Source organism: Arvicanthis niloticus, chromosome 17, assembly GCF_011762505.2.
Source record: "Arvicanthis niloticus isolate mArvNil1 chromosome 17, mArvNil1.pat.X, whole genome shotgun sequence".
In the NCBI taxonomy this organism is placed as follows: domain Eukaryota; kingdom Metazoa; phylum Chordata; class Mammalia; order Rodentia; family Muridae; genus Arvicanthis; species Arvicanthis niloticus.
The window spans coordinates 33119292-33133537 of NC_047674.1; the positions used below are offsets into that span (position 1 = coordinate 33119292).

General features: G+C 46.4%; 1 protein-coding gene across 7 annotated transcripts in view; it reads right to left on the minus strand.

The window, feature by feature from the left end:
• The window catches only part of Arhgef4 (Rho guanine nucleotide exchange factor 4), a 146657-nt gene that overhangs the window by 84767 nt on the left and 47644 nt on the right, over positions 1-14246 (minus strand). For 4 of the 7 annotated variants that reach the window (XM_034521471.2, XM_076915085.1, XM_076915087.1 and 1 more), the window contains exons 2-3: positions 9369-12776; positions 1742-2047 (exon numbers count right to left, since the gene is read on the minus strand). In XM_034521471.2, the coding sequence (XP_034377362.1) occupies positions 1742-2047; positions 9369-12776 (3714 nt within the window). Of the gene's footprint in view, positions 1-1741; positions 2048-9368; positions 12777-14246 lie in introns of those variants that run through there. The other 3 variants (XM_076915086.1, XM_034521472.2, XM_034521475.2) reach the window with 3 other exon arrangements.

Below are 14246 nucleotides of genomic sequence, written 5' to 3' on the forward strand. Positions count from 1 at the left end.
AAGATGACGATATTTTATTTTTAAGAAAAATGGATAGACCTGTAAACATAGTAAGCAAGGTAGACTACACTCAGACAGACAAATGTCTTCTTTCATATGTGGATCGTAGCTGTTAATTTACGTATGCGCTTATTTGTGTGGAATTGAGTGTGAGCAGAGGCCAGGAAACTAGAAAAGGCCATGAGTGGAGAAAATGGATGTTAAAGGAAAGGGTATGGGGGGGGGGTAGTGGAGTAAATGTGAAATGAAATGGGGGGGGGTGTTCTGAGGCAAAAGGGTGCAAGCAGTGAGAGGGAGGAGTGGGAGAGCCTGGAGAAGGGGGTCAGCCAAAACAAAGTCTGCTTGAGAATAGCCTGTTGGAATCCATTCCTTTGTAGGATAATTCAGAAAGTAGTTCTTTCAAAAAGCCCAAGATAAGCCTCCAGTTGAGGTAGAGATGTGCTTGCAAAACATCATGAGCCAACTGAGGCAGAGCCCAGCATGTGTCCTCACAGACACATGGCAACATTCCTACTGTCTTATCCAGGCGGGGAAAGTGATCAGCAAGCGGAAAACAGGAGATGTGTTGTAAAGACTGTGAAGTCACTGTGCTGTCACCATTGAATTTTGTTTATTTACCTTGTGTGGGGAGGTCAGAGGACAACTTGCAGGAAGCAGTTCGTCCCTCTACAATGTAGGGCCTGGGTACTGAGTTCAAGTCATCGTCAGGCTTGGTGGCAAGCACCTTTACCTGCTGAGCCATCTTGCTGGCCCATGTGAAGTCCTTTTTAATGGGCTGTCAGTTGTGTGCAAGAATGCATGATATCAAATCCTGACTATTAGACGGGGACGGATCACAGAGGAGGAACAAGAACAGTGTTCTGGAGAGTCTGGGGCAGCCTGTGTTGTGCAGGTTTTGCACGGCTATAGCTTGGTCTAGAATGTCCCTCAAATGCTTGTGTGTTGAAAGGCTTGATCTTCAGCTAGGAAAGTATGGAAATCAAGAAGACGTTATGCAACAAGGGGGATTGCAAGGGAATATGGGATCCTAATCCTCTCTTCTATCTCTTCCCTGTTAACTGTCATGAGCTAACAGGATTTACTCTGCTGTGCACGCCCACCATGATATACTGAGCTACCACGGACCTAAAGCAACAAGGATTGAGACCTCTATGACAACGGGAAAATAAACCATCCTTGTCTATTCTGTGTGCATATTTGGGTGTGTGTGTGCATACATATTTGTGTGAATGCTTGTGGTATGTGTGTGCGTGCATGCATGTGTGTGTGTGTGCGCGCTCGCGCATGTGTGCACGTGTGTTTGAGTGGCCAGAGGACAACCTAGAATGTCATTGCCCATACATTATTCATCTTGATTTTTGTGACAGGGTCTCTAAATAGCCAATGTGGCTGGGCTGCCTGGTCAGCAAGCTCCTGGGGAATCCAACTGTCTCTGCTTCCACACAGCTGGAGTACAGACATGTCACCACGCCTGTTTTATTTTTTTTAAATGTGACTTTGGGGGATTGAACTCAGGTCCTTAAGCACTTTGCTTTCTGAGATATCTCCCCATCTCCAAAACTTTTGTCCTTATAGATTGATTTATATCAGACATTTATGAGGCTAACTAACACATAGGATCATAGTGATCAACCTCTGTGATTCAGGTGACCAAAGGTGACAGTCTTCAGTGCAGGACAGAGTCAGGAAGTGGCAAGCATCCAGGCCATGTTGGAGGATGCCCGGCCTGTGGCCAGCTTACCTGAACTGGGTCCACGGGAACTAACCCTGTGCACATCTGTCTTCTAGTCAGCATCTGCTTCTCCAGCTTCTTTCTCTGAGTCTTTTCGATCCATAGGTCATCAAAGCTGAAGTGTGAGTGCTGAGGGGCCCTCCTGAACTGTAAAGGGACCTCTCTGGGGACTTGCTCTGCGGAGATGGAGGGGAGGGTCCGTGTCACTAGTTCAGTGGCAGATACGGGCCTCTGAGTAGACTCTGTGTAAGAAGTTTTCTGATCATGGGAACAATTGAGCTTCTTGTCTGGTGGGCTTTCCTGGGCGACGTAGCTCTAGAGAGCAGAGGAGATGGCATCAGAGACTGGAGCAAGAATAAATCAACAAGCGATGCTTCTCTTCCCCCAGAGTCTTTCAAATATAACACTTTATCTTGACTTATGTTCAAAGTGAAGATTCCTCGTTCACAGTCATTTCGTGAAGTATTACGATTAGACATAAAGCAAATCTTATTTCTGTTATAATTGCTACTGTAAGACCATTTCAGACAAGAAAGCCTTCTGATTTGGTCAAGGATCGAATATTTAAAGTACCTCATGAACTTGACACAACCATTAGTTGCATATGTGCTGACACGCATGTGCACATGCGTGTGGAGGCTAGAGGTCAATTTCAGGGGTCATTCTTTAGACACAGTCACCTCATTTTCTGGGATAGGGCTGATCATTAGAGCCTGGGGCTCACTGAGCCAGGCTGGCCGGCCAGCAAGCCCACTGCCCCAGTGTTGAGATCGCAAGTGCATGCCACCATGTCCAGCTCTTTGATGTGTGTTCTGGGGACTGAATTCAAGTCCTCATGCCTGTGACGAGAGCACTTTCCAAACTGAACCATCTCTGCATCCAGAGCTCCTGCTTACACAGAGAGAACTAAAGCAGAGCTCACTGCAGGCACAGCTCTGACCTCCCCAGCCACCCTCACTGCCCCAGTTCAGGGACAGCACTTGAACATGGCAACTATTTTAAAAGAAATCCTGTCAAGAGCAGCAGAATAGTTGGAATTTGTGAGTTCATATTTTTACCATCTTTACTTTGAAACCAATTCTCTGGGAGAAGAAACTCTCTTATTCCCCTGTTCACAAAAACTCATCTATTAAAAAAAAAAAAAGCTCAATCAAAAACTCCAACATAATCATAGATCCCTTACATAGGGGTTTATGATTCTCCCAGAAGCCATAGCTTGCCAAATAAAAAGCCAAGTATTACATGAGGGACACCTTTCCTCAAGGTGTTGGAGGCGTCCCACAGACCCTCAAACAATATGGGATCTCAGCATGGCTCCTTGTTGCCCAATGGGACTTGACGTTAAGACCCTGTTGCTGAAGATGGCACACATATCGGTCACAGTGGACATAAAGAGATCAAGCTGGTACCGACCAGAAAGCTCCCTCCTTGCTAACTAACTCTCATAGGACTGGAAGGTATTATGCAGGCCACTGGGGTAGGGAGTCAGCAACAGTCCCTCCCAGCTGTGTAACCCTGTAAGCTACAATAATGACCAGCATTGCAAGATATGCTCATGGATCCAACAGAAGCACATATGCTATGGGTGTAACCAACTGGTCTCTGATTGGTTCAAGATCCACAGCACAGGAGGAAATATGTGCTTGGTGCTGCAATTCTGGCCAAGAATTTATGGCTGGGGAACCATCTCTAGCCCCTTACTGTTAGTATTCTAAATGGATGTAGATTCACACTGCCCTCTAAATTCCTATCTCTCTACCCACAGGTTAGTGTGGCTCCGAGACTTTATCCTACATTTCTCTGTGTGAATGCAGAAATGGCGGTTAATGCAGAAACTCACAGCTAGTCAAAGAGCAGAGAATAAATGTCATCGGAATGTTCGGTTACAAGTGGGACATCTTTATCACCCCCAAGGGTCATGGGCCATCACAGAAGAGGAAGTAGAACTATGTAAGAGCCAGAGGCAGGGGAGGAGTACAGCCAAGCCGTATCTTCAGTACAAGACGTGACCACTGCACCCATAAACTCATAGCAGCTGTGGCTGCCTGCACAAGATCAAGCCAGTCAGCCTTCTGGCACAGAGAAGGAAGGCACTGATAAGCCCCAGCCCTGGCTGAGAACCTAGCCTAAGACTTCAGAGGGAAAGAGAGAGAGAGATGGAGGGAGGGAGGAAAGAGGAAGGGAGGAAGGGAGGAAGGGAGGAAGGGAGGAAGGGAGGAAAGGAGAGACAGAGACAGAGAGAGTCAGTTTTCTTTAAAGGTGTGGCCCCTGACATGTTGATCACAGTTCAATGGAGCAGCACAAATCAAATTCTTTGGATTGTAAGGAAGAGGAAGGGGAGAAGGAGGGGGGGAGGGAAAGAAGATGAAGATCAAGAACAAGAGGAAGAGGAGGGGGAGGAGGAAGACAAGGAGGAAGAGGAAAAGGAGGAGGAGAGAGAAGATGAGGAGGAGGAGAAGGAGGAAGACAAGGAGGAGGAGGAAAAGGAGGAGGAGAGAGAAGATGAGGAGGAGGAGAAGGAGGAAGACAAGGAGGAGGAGGAAAAGGAGGAGGAGAGAGAAGATGAGGAGGAAGAGGAGGAGTTGGAAGGGATGTAAAGGTGAGGGAAGATCTGGGAGGAGTTACCAGAAGGAAGAGGATGAATATGATGAAAATACATTGTATCAAATTCTCAACAAACTAATAAAACTACATCTTAAATTACATAGAAAATTTAAAACCCCTTCAGCTATGAAGCTAAGGGCCTGGAGAGATACTTAACAACACTTGCTGGTCCCAAAGAGGCACAGTTTGGTTGCCAGCACTCACACTAGATGGCTCTCACAACTGCCTTTGATTTCAGCTCTAGGGGACCCAACAATCTCTTCTGGACACATACATGCACATGCACATGCACACTCACAATTTTAAAAATGTAAAAGCCCTACAATTAATTCCAATTAACTTTCTCAACTCCAGCTACTGCTTGAAGTCAGGAGCACCGGATTTGATGATGTCACCTCTATTGTTACTATCTATTCTTTTACTTGGGAGCCTCACAGGAGGACACTCTGTTCCTCCCAGGATTCTTGTGGGGAACCCAGCAGGCTACCTTAAGGAATTTTCTCATGTGTGTGTGTGTGTCTATGTATGTAAATATACATATATAATATATATGTGTAATATATAATATATGTAAATATATATTTACTAATAACTGCTGTTATTTGTAAAAACCTGGGGGAAATACAGAGACACTAAGTTATGTTTGATTGTGAAGCAAACATTATCACACTGATGGAGCTCTCATTGTACATGAAGAAATTACTTGAGACAATTAGATTATAAGCAAGGAAGACTGAGGGATTTAAATGAAGTAAGGTTTCTATGTTTCACTTAACTTGGTGAAATGCCTATACTAGGAGACCAGTAGATGCTAAGGTGTATGTATACAACATAATACCTGGTTGCTGTCACTTAAAAATCAAATATATGACATATACATTAAATTAAACTCTTAGAAAACATTCAGGTAGCCCATAGACCTTCAGAAGAGACCAGAGAAGTAAAACACAGAAAAATAAAATGGAGACATAAGCTATAGTCCATGAATAATTATTGTAATTTGCATGTGGTATATGCATATGTGGTATAAGTGTGTGTACCTCCTCCAACAAGGCCACACTTCCTAATCCTTCTAATCCTTCTCAAACATTTCCACTCTCCAGTGACTAAGCATTCAAATGTTACAAGTGGGACATCTATATCACCCCCAAGGGCCATGGGCCATCACAGAAGAGGAAGTAGAACTATGTAAGAGCCAGAGGCAGGGGAGGAGTAGAGCCAAGCCGTATCTTTAGTACAAGACGTGACCACTGCACCCATGAACTCATAGCAGCTGTGGCTGCCTGCACAAGATCAAGCCAGTGAGCCTTCTGGCACAGAGAAGGAAGGTGCTGATAAGCCATATATATATATATGGAGCCCTGTCATAGATATACATGTAAAAAAATCTTTTAAATACTAGTTAAAGTGATTTAACAGTGTATTGAGAATTATATACCACAACTAAATGGAATGTGTTCAGTACTTAAAGGGAAGGTCTATGTTTAAAAACTCAGAATTATACACATTTTAATAAGTCAAAGAAAAATCAAATGGAATATGAGAATTATATACCACAACTAAATGGAATGTGTTCAGTACTTAAAGGGAAGGTCTATGTTTAAAAACTCAGAATTATACACATTTTAATAAGTCAAAGAAAAATCAAATGGAATATATCAGTTGATTGAAGAAAACTAACATAGCACAATACCCACTCAGGTTTGACACACACACAAAAAAAACCTCTGAATGGACTAGCAAGAGAAGAGTGGTCCCTCATTATGAGGAAGAGTATCCACAGAATCCTACAGCGAACACGGCTGGTCTTGAAAAATTGGCTACTTTTTCTTCATGACTGGGACCAACCTTGCTCCTACCACTATACTTAACACAGTGTTGACCCTTCTAGCCACTGAAATAAAACAAGAAAAAGAAATAGAAGGGAAAAAAAATCGCCCCTTTGGTAGAGGATATGAGATACAAGTTGAAACACAGAGATCTGTTAAATTTCTACATATCAGCAGTCAATATGTATAACCCCAAATTTGAGATATAATGTCACTTACAATAGCTTATGTGTAAATCAAACTAAAATTTTCTAGAACTGAAAGCTGTAAAGCACTGAAGCAGCAGAGAAGATCTGGACAAACGAAGACACTGTTTTATCAGTTACTCAGCATGGTAAAGACTCCAGTTAGGTCCTGGTTCACACCGCTTAATCCATCAAAGTCTGAGCAAAGCCGTTTGTAGAGGAAAGTTAAGATTCTCCCAAACTTGGTATGGAAACACTAAGGATATAGAATAAAATAATTCTGAGGAAGAGAAAGTGTGAACAATCCGTTTACTAGGCCTTAAGACACCTTTCAGTGACAGTCACTAAGATCCTGTGGACCTGAGCGTGTGATGGACTCAGATTGAAGATGCATGAATGGAGACCCATAAGGGCCATTCAAGACCTAAAGAGGCAAGCAATTCAGTGCTGGAGCAACTGGCTACCCAGAGGCGGAGAAACAAACTTCCTAAGTCTCACACTTTAACAATTTTTTTCTCATAGTACAGAAATCATCAGTATGGAGGTTCCTCAAGAAACTAAAAATAGCCCTATCCTACGGTATGACCCGAAAGACTCCAAGTCAACATATCCCAGAGACACCTGCACATCAATGCTCATCAAAACACTGCTCACAAGAGCTAAGTAAGGGACCAAACTCTGTGTCCATCAACAGAAGAATAGATAAAGAAAATGTGGTTTGTATGAAGAGTGGAATTAAACCAAACTGAGACAGACAACTGTTATGTATTTTCTCTCGTCTGTGGGGCCCGGATTTTTTAGGTTTATAAAGTCACATATGAACGCATGACAGGAGAGTGGAGGTGAAACTGGGTAGAGGACTGAGGGGATTGGTGGGATGGAGACAAGGGGGAGTAGTTAACAGGGTGCACGATTGATGTAATATGCTCAAAGTACATTGCATTCTGGGAACACATTCAAAGGGATGACATTTGGTCAACATTGCCTTGGGGAACTGTAAGGTCCTCTGTCTCTGCCTTCCAACCATGCCAGTTTGGCATGCCCATGGATTCTGAGGATTCAAACTCTAGCCTTTATCCTTTAATTGGGCAGCCACCCCTCTAGCAATCTCTTAAAGTCTAAGCTCATATTTGTCCTGTGAGCTGACAACCATGCCACTGGGCTCCTGACATGAAGTGGAAGTGTGAATCCACCATAAGTGTTCACAGGAGCTCTACTTGTGATACTTCAGATATGAAACGTGTCCAAATATCTCTCAGTAGACAAGTGGTTAAAGATAGAATATTACTTAGCTATAAAAAAAGGGTTATTGATACATGAAACAACTTAGGCAGATCTCAAAGGACAGGCTGAGTAAGAAACAAATCTCAAAATATGACATTTTTTGAAATTTAACCATTGACTCTGCTTGGAAGTAATTCAGCCAGGGTCAGGAGGATGTGAGTAGAAAAAGATTTAGCCCTAGGACAATGATTTTGTGTGACTTGCTTATGACAGTCATTGCATGTCCTTACACTTGAAAGTCACTACATTACAGCTGTGTCCACGATATAAAACAGAAGCCATGTAGCTACAGATTGATCATCCCTCATAGGAAAGCAAAGAAAACTAAAACACACAAAACTCCAAATTAGAAAATTCCATACCTGACCTTAGGTGTTCATAAGACAAAGGAGCAGTAACGACACTAATGAATTTTTTGTTTTGTTTTGTTTTTGGAGAGGGCAGTTATGAGACAGAATTTCCCCATGTAGGCCTGGCTTGTCCTGGAACTTGCTCTGTAGACCAGGCTGGCCTTGAACTCACAGAAATGCACCTGTCTCAGCCTCCCTAGTGCTGGGATTAAAGGCATGCGCCACCATTGCCCAAAAGACACTAATGAATGACCTCCAGGCTGTGTGTGCCAGCCACAACACCAGTGAGTTCTGTGCCTGAGATTGGTTTTATTTGTATTTCTCTGTGTGTACACATGTCCATGCAGGCTCCATTGGAGGGCAGCAAAGGGCTTTGGATCCCCTAGAGCTGGCGTTATGGGTGGTCATGAACCTCCTGAGGTGGGTACTGAGAACTGAACGTTGGTCCTACAGGAGAACAGCAAGTGCTATTAACCTCTGAGACATCACACTGGCCCAGCCTTGCATTTAAGCTTAGGGGTCATCCTCAAGCTGTCTCATCTATGTATATGGCAATATTGTACAGCCACAAAGGTAATTGAAACTTGGCATACTTTTCGTGTTCTCACTGTTGAGTTTTGAGCCTTATTTGTATAGTGATAGTTCTGTCATTGGACATGTGAGTTGCAAATGGTGGGGGGTGGAGTGTTTAAAATCCTTCTTGGATGGTGGTGATGGAGTCTCCTTGCACTTACATACATGCTTTTGACATTCTAAGAACCCCTGGCCCTCCAGATACTCTGTCCTTCCGTGGTGTGTGTGTGTGTGTGTGTGTATGTGTTTTAAAGCTTTATAATGTTGTATTGTATTCTGTATTTACGATTAGTGAATGGTGTGTTTTAATACTTGAATAGTTTTTCAGATTTACCTTAAATCTGATACAAAGGGTGTTAAGGATGCAGCTCAGTTGGTGAAGTGTCTGCCTAGCATGCATGAAGCCCTGGGTTCAATGCTCAGGACCCCACAGAACTGGGCACGGTGGTTCATGCATGTTACCTGAACACTTGGGAGGTGCGGGCAGGAGGATCAGGAGCTCAAGGCCATCCTTGGCTACACTGCAAGACAAAGGCCAGCCTGGCCTCTATGAGACCCTGTATCAAAACAGTAACAAATCTAGAGGGTGGGGAGATAGTTTAGTGGTTTGACTCACTTGGACCCATGCCTGACCACTTGGATTCAATTCGCTGAACCTTGTGAAAACAGAGAGCCGAGTGATCCGAAGCAGCCCCTGCCCCAGAAATGCTTAATTAATTAATTAATAAAAATTACAGCAACACCAACTCAAGGGATCATTCCTCCACTTAAGAGGTAATGAAAGAGTCGTTTCCACTAACAGCTCACTTACCTCATTCCCAGGAAGGTCCTTAGGGAAGGGCACTGTGCCCAAACCATGGTTATACTCGCATGCACTCCTGTCTTCCTTCTGGTCCTTCTGGTTTAGTGTTTGTAGAGAGAGTAGGAGGCTCGCCCTGGCTGTGGATGCCTTGGGCTGTTCAGGGGCTTCTGAACATCTGCTGGCGTCCCTATCGCTTCTGAGAGAGACCATGGAGACTGCACTAGTCCTGCCTCCAAGGCAGAGCTCCACCCTCTGCGCCCCAGCCATGGGACTCCTGGGTTTGGGGCTTGTGGGTCTGCAGGGCATGTCTTGGTTCTCATGGGTCAAATGGCAGGCAGACTTGCAGGACAGGGTATAACTGATGTCAATCTGCGCTGCTCCGGGGCTGGTGGCACAAGTCAGCCAGGAGGGCTTTGGAAAGACCCCAGAAGAGAGGTGCGTACTGCTTTCCTGGGTAGCAGTGCGTTTTATGGTCGGTTCGCTTTTCCTCCTGTGTTCCGGAGAACCCAGACGGCTGGAGGACAGAGTTGCAGGAGAGTTTAGGGGTGTCCAGGACTCCCCAAAGACATGGCTGTCAGTGCCAACTGTCCACTCCTCACAGTGGCCTCTGGTTGCTGGCGGGGAAGAGCAGAGGAGTTGGGGAAAATCTGGTCCTGGAGCCCCACTCACTAGCGAGGGTCGTTTGGAGCCTTCTGCATCTTTGCTTCTCAGAAAGGCACGCCAGGAGCCCTGGGCTCGCCTGCGCTTCTCTTTCTCGCTTTTGACAGAGCCAGAACTCGTTTTCTCTATAACTTTGGCCTCAAAAAAATTAGTAAAGGTTTTATGGGCTAAGGCCAGCCTTGCTCTGATCCTGCTCTCTGTTGTTTTCAGTCTCTTGACGTTGTAGCTTTCTGGGGAAGGTCCTTCACCGCTGAGGTTCCCAGATGTTCCTACTTGAATCACACCAGAATGGGTCTCCAGGGATACGCTTTGGTGCACGTGGTGCAGAGGTGGTTCCCCCTGGCAGGGACTGTGGGGAACCCCTTCCTCCGGGCTAGGGCACACTGGTTTCAAGCCCTCGGAGGTCAAGGGCTTGTCCCCTCCAGGTATCTCTCCGGGCCAGGGCTTGTCAGTTTTTAAAGGGGTCATTTGAAGAAAGGCAGGGTGCTGCTCTGATTCCAGCACACCCTGCAAAAGCCCGCTATGTGGTTTCTGGAACCGCAACGTTGTGGTGTGTCTTGAAGCCAAGACTCCCGAAAGGGGGACCTCTACCTCACCAGCCCACGCACTGGAGATCTCTGCATCCTCCGCATCCTCTGTGCCACACCCTCCTTGTTTGCGTTCTGAGCTGGGCAACCCCTGGTTCTGCTTGGAGGTGTGTCCACACTCAGACTCTACACCCGATCTTTCCCCAAGCAGCTCGTCCTCCAGTGTCTCCTCTGAGCTCAATGTGTCATCCGAAGCAGTCCTAGAGACCGGCACTCTCACTCCCTCTATGCCTTGGGCTAGCAGCTGAGGAGCCCCGCCACCTGGCTCTGCTCCTGGACATCCTGGCAGCTCACACTCATTGCCACACACTGGCATTTCTGAGGCCCTGGGAGACTCATAAGCCGTGGCGTCTGTCCCCTTCTCTGGAAAGTCACCACACTGTGATTCTAGGAGACAGTGGGCCTTCCTTGTAGAGGTCTGCCTACCTTCCTGCTTTACTGCTATCATAATGAATTTGCAGCTGTGCCTAGAGGCCCCGTGGGCTTCCCGAGCCTGTGGCTCGCCAGCAGTGAAAGGCTCCGGGTCATTCTCAGGCCCCTGTGCACACTCACTCCCAGGGATGCAGTAACATACTTCCACTGTTGGGAAATCCAAGTCAATTACACTTGACTTCAGGGCTGTCTGTGGGGCAGAGACGATATCTTTCTCTTCACAGGAACACACCAGTCTTCTGTTGCACGCAGGCACCTCGCCATGGAAGCAGCCCTGTGAGAAGAAAAAGGCCCTATCAGGCGGCTTTCTCTCCTCCTTGAGAGTACACTTTGATGGGTAGCTCTCGGCCTGGCTTCCTGCCTCTGTGGAGATGTTTCGCAGGCACTTTTGTTTACCGATAACATCACCAGGGTGGACACCTTTGGGCTCCTCAAGTCTGCTCTCTGGGCTGTGCCCTGGCTTGCATTCAACCGGCCTGGGCACTTCTCCTTGGCTGTTGAGCTTCAGCGGTTCTGAAGTAAGGTGGGAAGGGTCTGGGCATGACCTAGAAGCCTGTTCTACCTGGTTTTCCAGTGAAAGACCTACACAGGGTGTGTCTGGAGATAGCCTCTTAAAACTACAATCACTCAGCCTGCGCTCAGCCTGCAAAGGGGGAGCCCTGCTTTGAGAAGTGGGAGGTAAATGAGGCAGCAGGGTGGGCCCAGGGGAAAGGGCGTTATGAAGGATTGGATGATCAGGTTCTATTTCTGTCCCTTCCCTCAAGTAGGGCCAATTTGTGCCTCTCTGCTTCAAAGGCTCTTTAGGACACCCTAAAGGAAACGAAGCTATAGAGTGGGCCCTGACCAGAGTCTTTACCTGCTGGCAGAGGTACCTTTGGGGTTTCCTGGCATTGGCACCAAGATTTTCTGGGGCACTATGATGACACTTGGTGTCTAAGAGACAGTGTGTGCCCAATCGTGGTTGGCAGGCTATGTCTAAGAAGGGATGTACCCAGAACAAGTCTGTGCCCACTGTGGGCCTTGGAGCAGGCCCCTTCTTTGTCCTGCTCCACAGAGGGAAGTCATTGTCCTGTGGGCCTCTGGGAGGTATCTTTGCTGCTGCTGTCCTGCTGTGGATTTGTGGCCAGCTCTGACCTAATTCACAGTGTCGGCGAAAGCAAGGACAGACCACAGGGACATCCAGATAATCCCTAGACCTGGCCGTTTGCAGGTGGGGACTGCTGTTGCTGCTGGCACGCTGCGAGAAGCACACAGCTGCTGGCACAGACTTCTGTACCAAGCTAGTCACACAGCTGCAGGGGCACGCTTCCTCCCGTTCTCCAGCAGTCAACATGTGCAATTTACTTGGCTGAGAACCCGCCTTTAAGCCTGAGAGTAGATCCAGCTCTTCCTCTGTGTGGTGCCCTTCATCACAGACCAAATGCTGCCCTTGAGGAAGTCTAACTGTTGAGTCCTCAGGGCATCCGCAGCCTGCTGCTTCTCTTTCCGCAGAGGGGCCACATGAAGAGAGACCAACTCCACCAGGGAGGTCATCTCGGAGGGACTCTGCATCGGAAGCGCTTTCAAAGGGATCTGTCTTTGTGTCGGATGGATTCTCGCTCTTGTGGGACAGTGTCTCCAAGTCCTCAGGGTTGGTTTCCTGACGCCATTCCTGTTCCTCCGGGTCTGCAGGGTGTGGGTGAAGCTGGTTGATTTCACTCTCACCTTCACCTGGAGGGGGTACACCTGGCTCTGGAGTCTAGAAGGGCAAGAAGAGAAGAATCAGGAAAGTTCCCAGGACCTCAGAAAGCACATTTATACCCTTTTGCATGCCTTTATTGGAAGAAACTATTCTTCATCATATCCCATATAGCCCCAGGAAGGAAGGAAAGGATAAAGAACTACCTTGCAGTAACTTAGAGAATGAGCACGGAGGGCCGAGACCTTGCCTTATTGTGCAGAGCAGGCCACTCAAGCCTGATGGCCCTGGTTTGGATCTCTGGAACCGAAAGAAAAGCCAGGTGCAGTAGCTCAAATATGTAATCCCAGCACTCCTACGACAAGGTGGGAGGCAGAGACAGGAGCATACCTAGAAGCTCAAAGACTAGCTAACTAAGTGTAGGCAGCAATAAAGAGAGACTTGATCTCAAGGTGGAAATCGAGGGCTGACACCCAAGGTTGTCCTCTGACTTCTACATGTATATTCTGGTACATACATACCTCCCCCACAAACATGAACACACAAATACACAGATATGAACAATTACTGCACACACATAGACATGAACATACAAGTACAAATATGACACACATGAACATACAAATACAAACATGAACATATACCACACATACATACCCATGTATATCCCTCCACACACATATGTATACACACACACATACACTCATGCATATACACACTCACATTCACACACACACACAAACAAGAACATACAAATGCATAAACATATACACACCACACACATACACATACACACGCAGCTATACGCACACATACACATAAAGCTGAAAAAGGGGAAAGAAATGAAGCCAAACCAAAACTATGGGGAGAAAAATATCATACAAATTAAAACAAAGTCATCAAAAGACAGAACAGACCATGTACAAAAGAGTAGTTTAAGGACACATAAGTGTGCCGCATGAGTCACAGTGAGAAGCATCTTTCTGTGTGAGGCATCCAGCAAGAAGAAACAGATTGATACTTGTCTGCCCTTGGTTCTGTCTGTTCTTGTGCAGCCCGGTAGTTTACAGTAAATGCTCTTACATTTAGAATTGTTTTGAGCTCCCATAGCTAGAGGCGGGAAAGGAAACAAAAGAAGTCTTGAGAATCACTGAGACTGCAGACATGGGAGGGTATGTATGCAAGGCAGCTTTGAGAACAGGAAGAAAGAGAATGAGGCATAAACTGCAGAATTTTCTCTTCTACTCTTCTGTCTGCTTCTCTCTCTCTCTCTCTCTCTCTCTCTCTGTCTCTCTCTCTCTCTCTCCCTCTCTCTCCCCCCTCCCCCTCTCTCTCCCCCCTCTCTCCCCCCCTCATGTGTGTTGTGTGCTTTTTGTTTGAGACAGTCTCTCATTAGCTTAGCACTTCAAGTAGACTCAGCCAGCTGCCCTTGCCTTGGAGGTCTTGAAACCCCTCTTTGCCCACCATACTTAGTTTTTGTGTGATTCTGGAGAATCAAACCCAGGCACTTTGCCAACTAAACCATCCTCC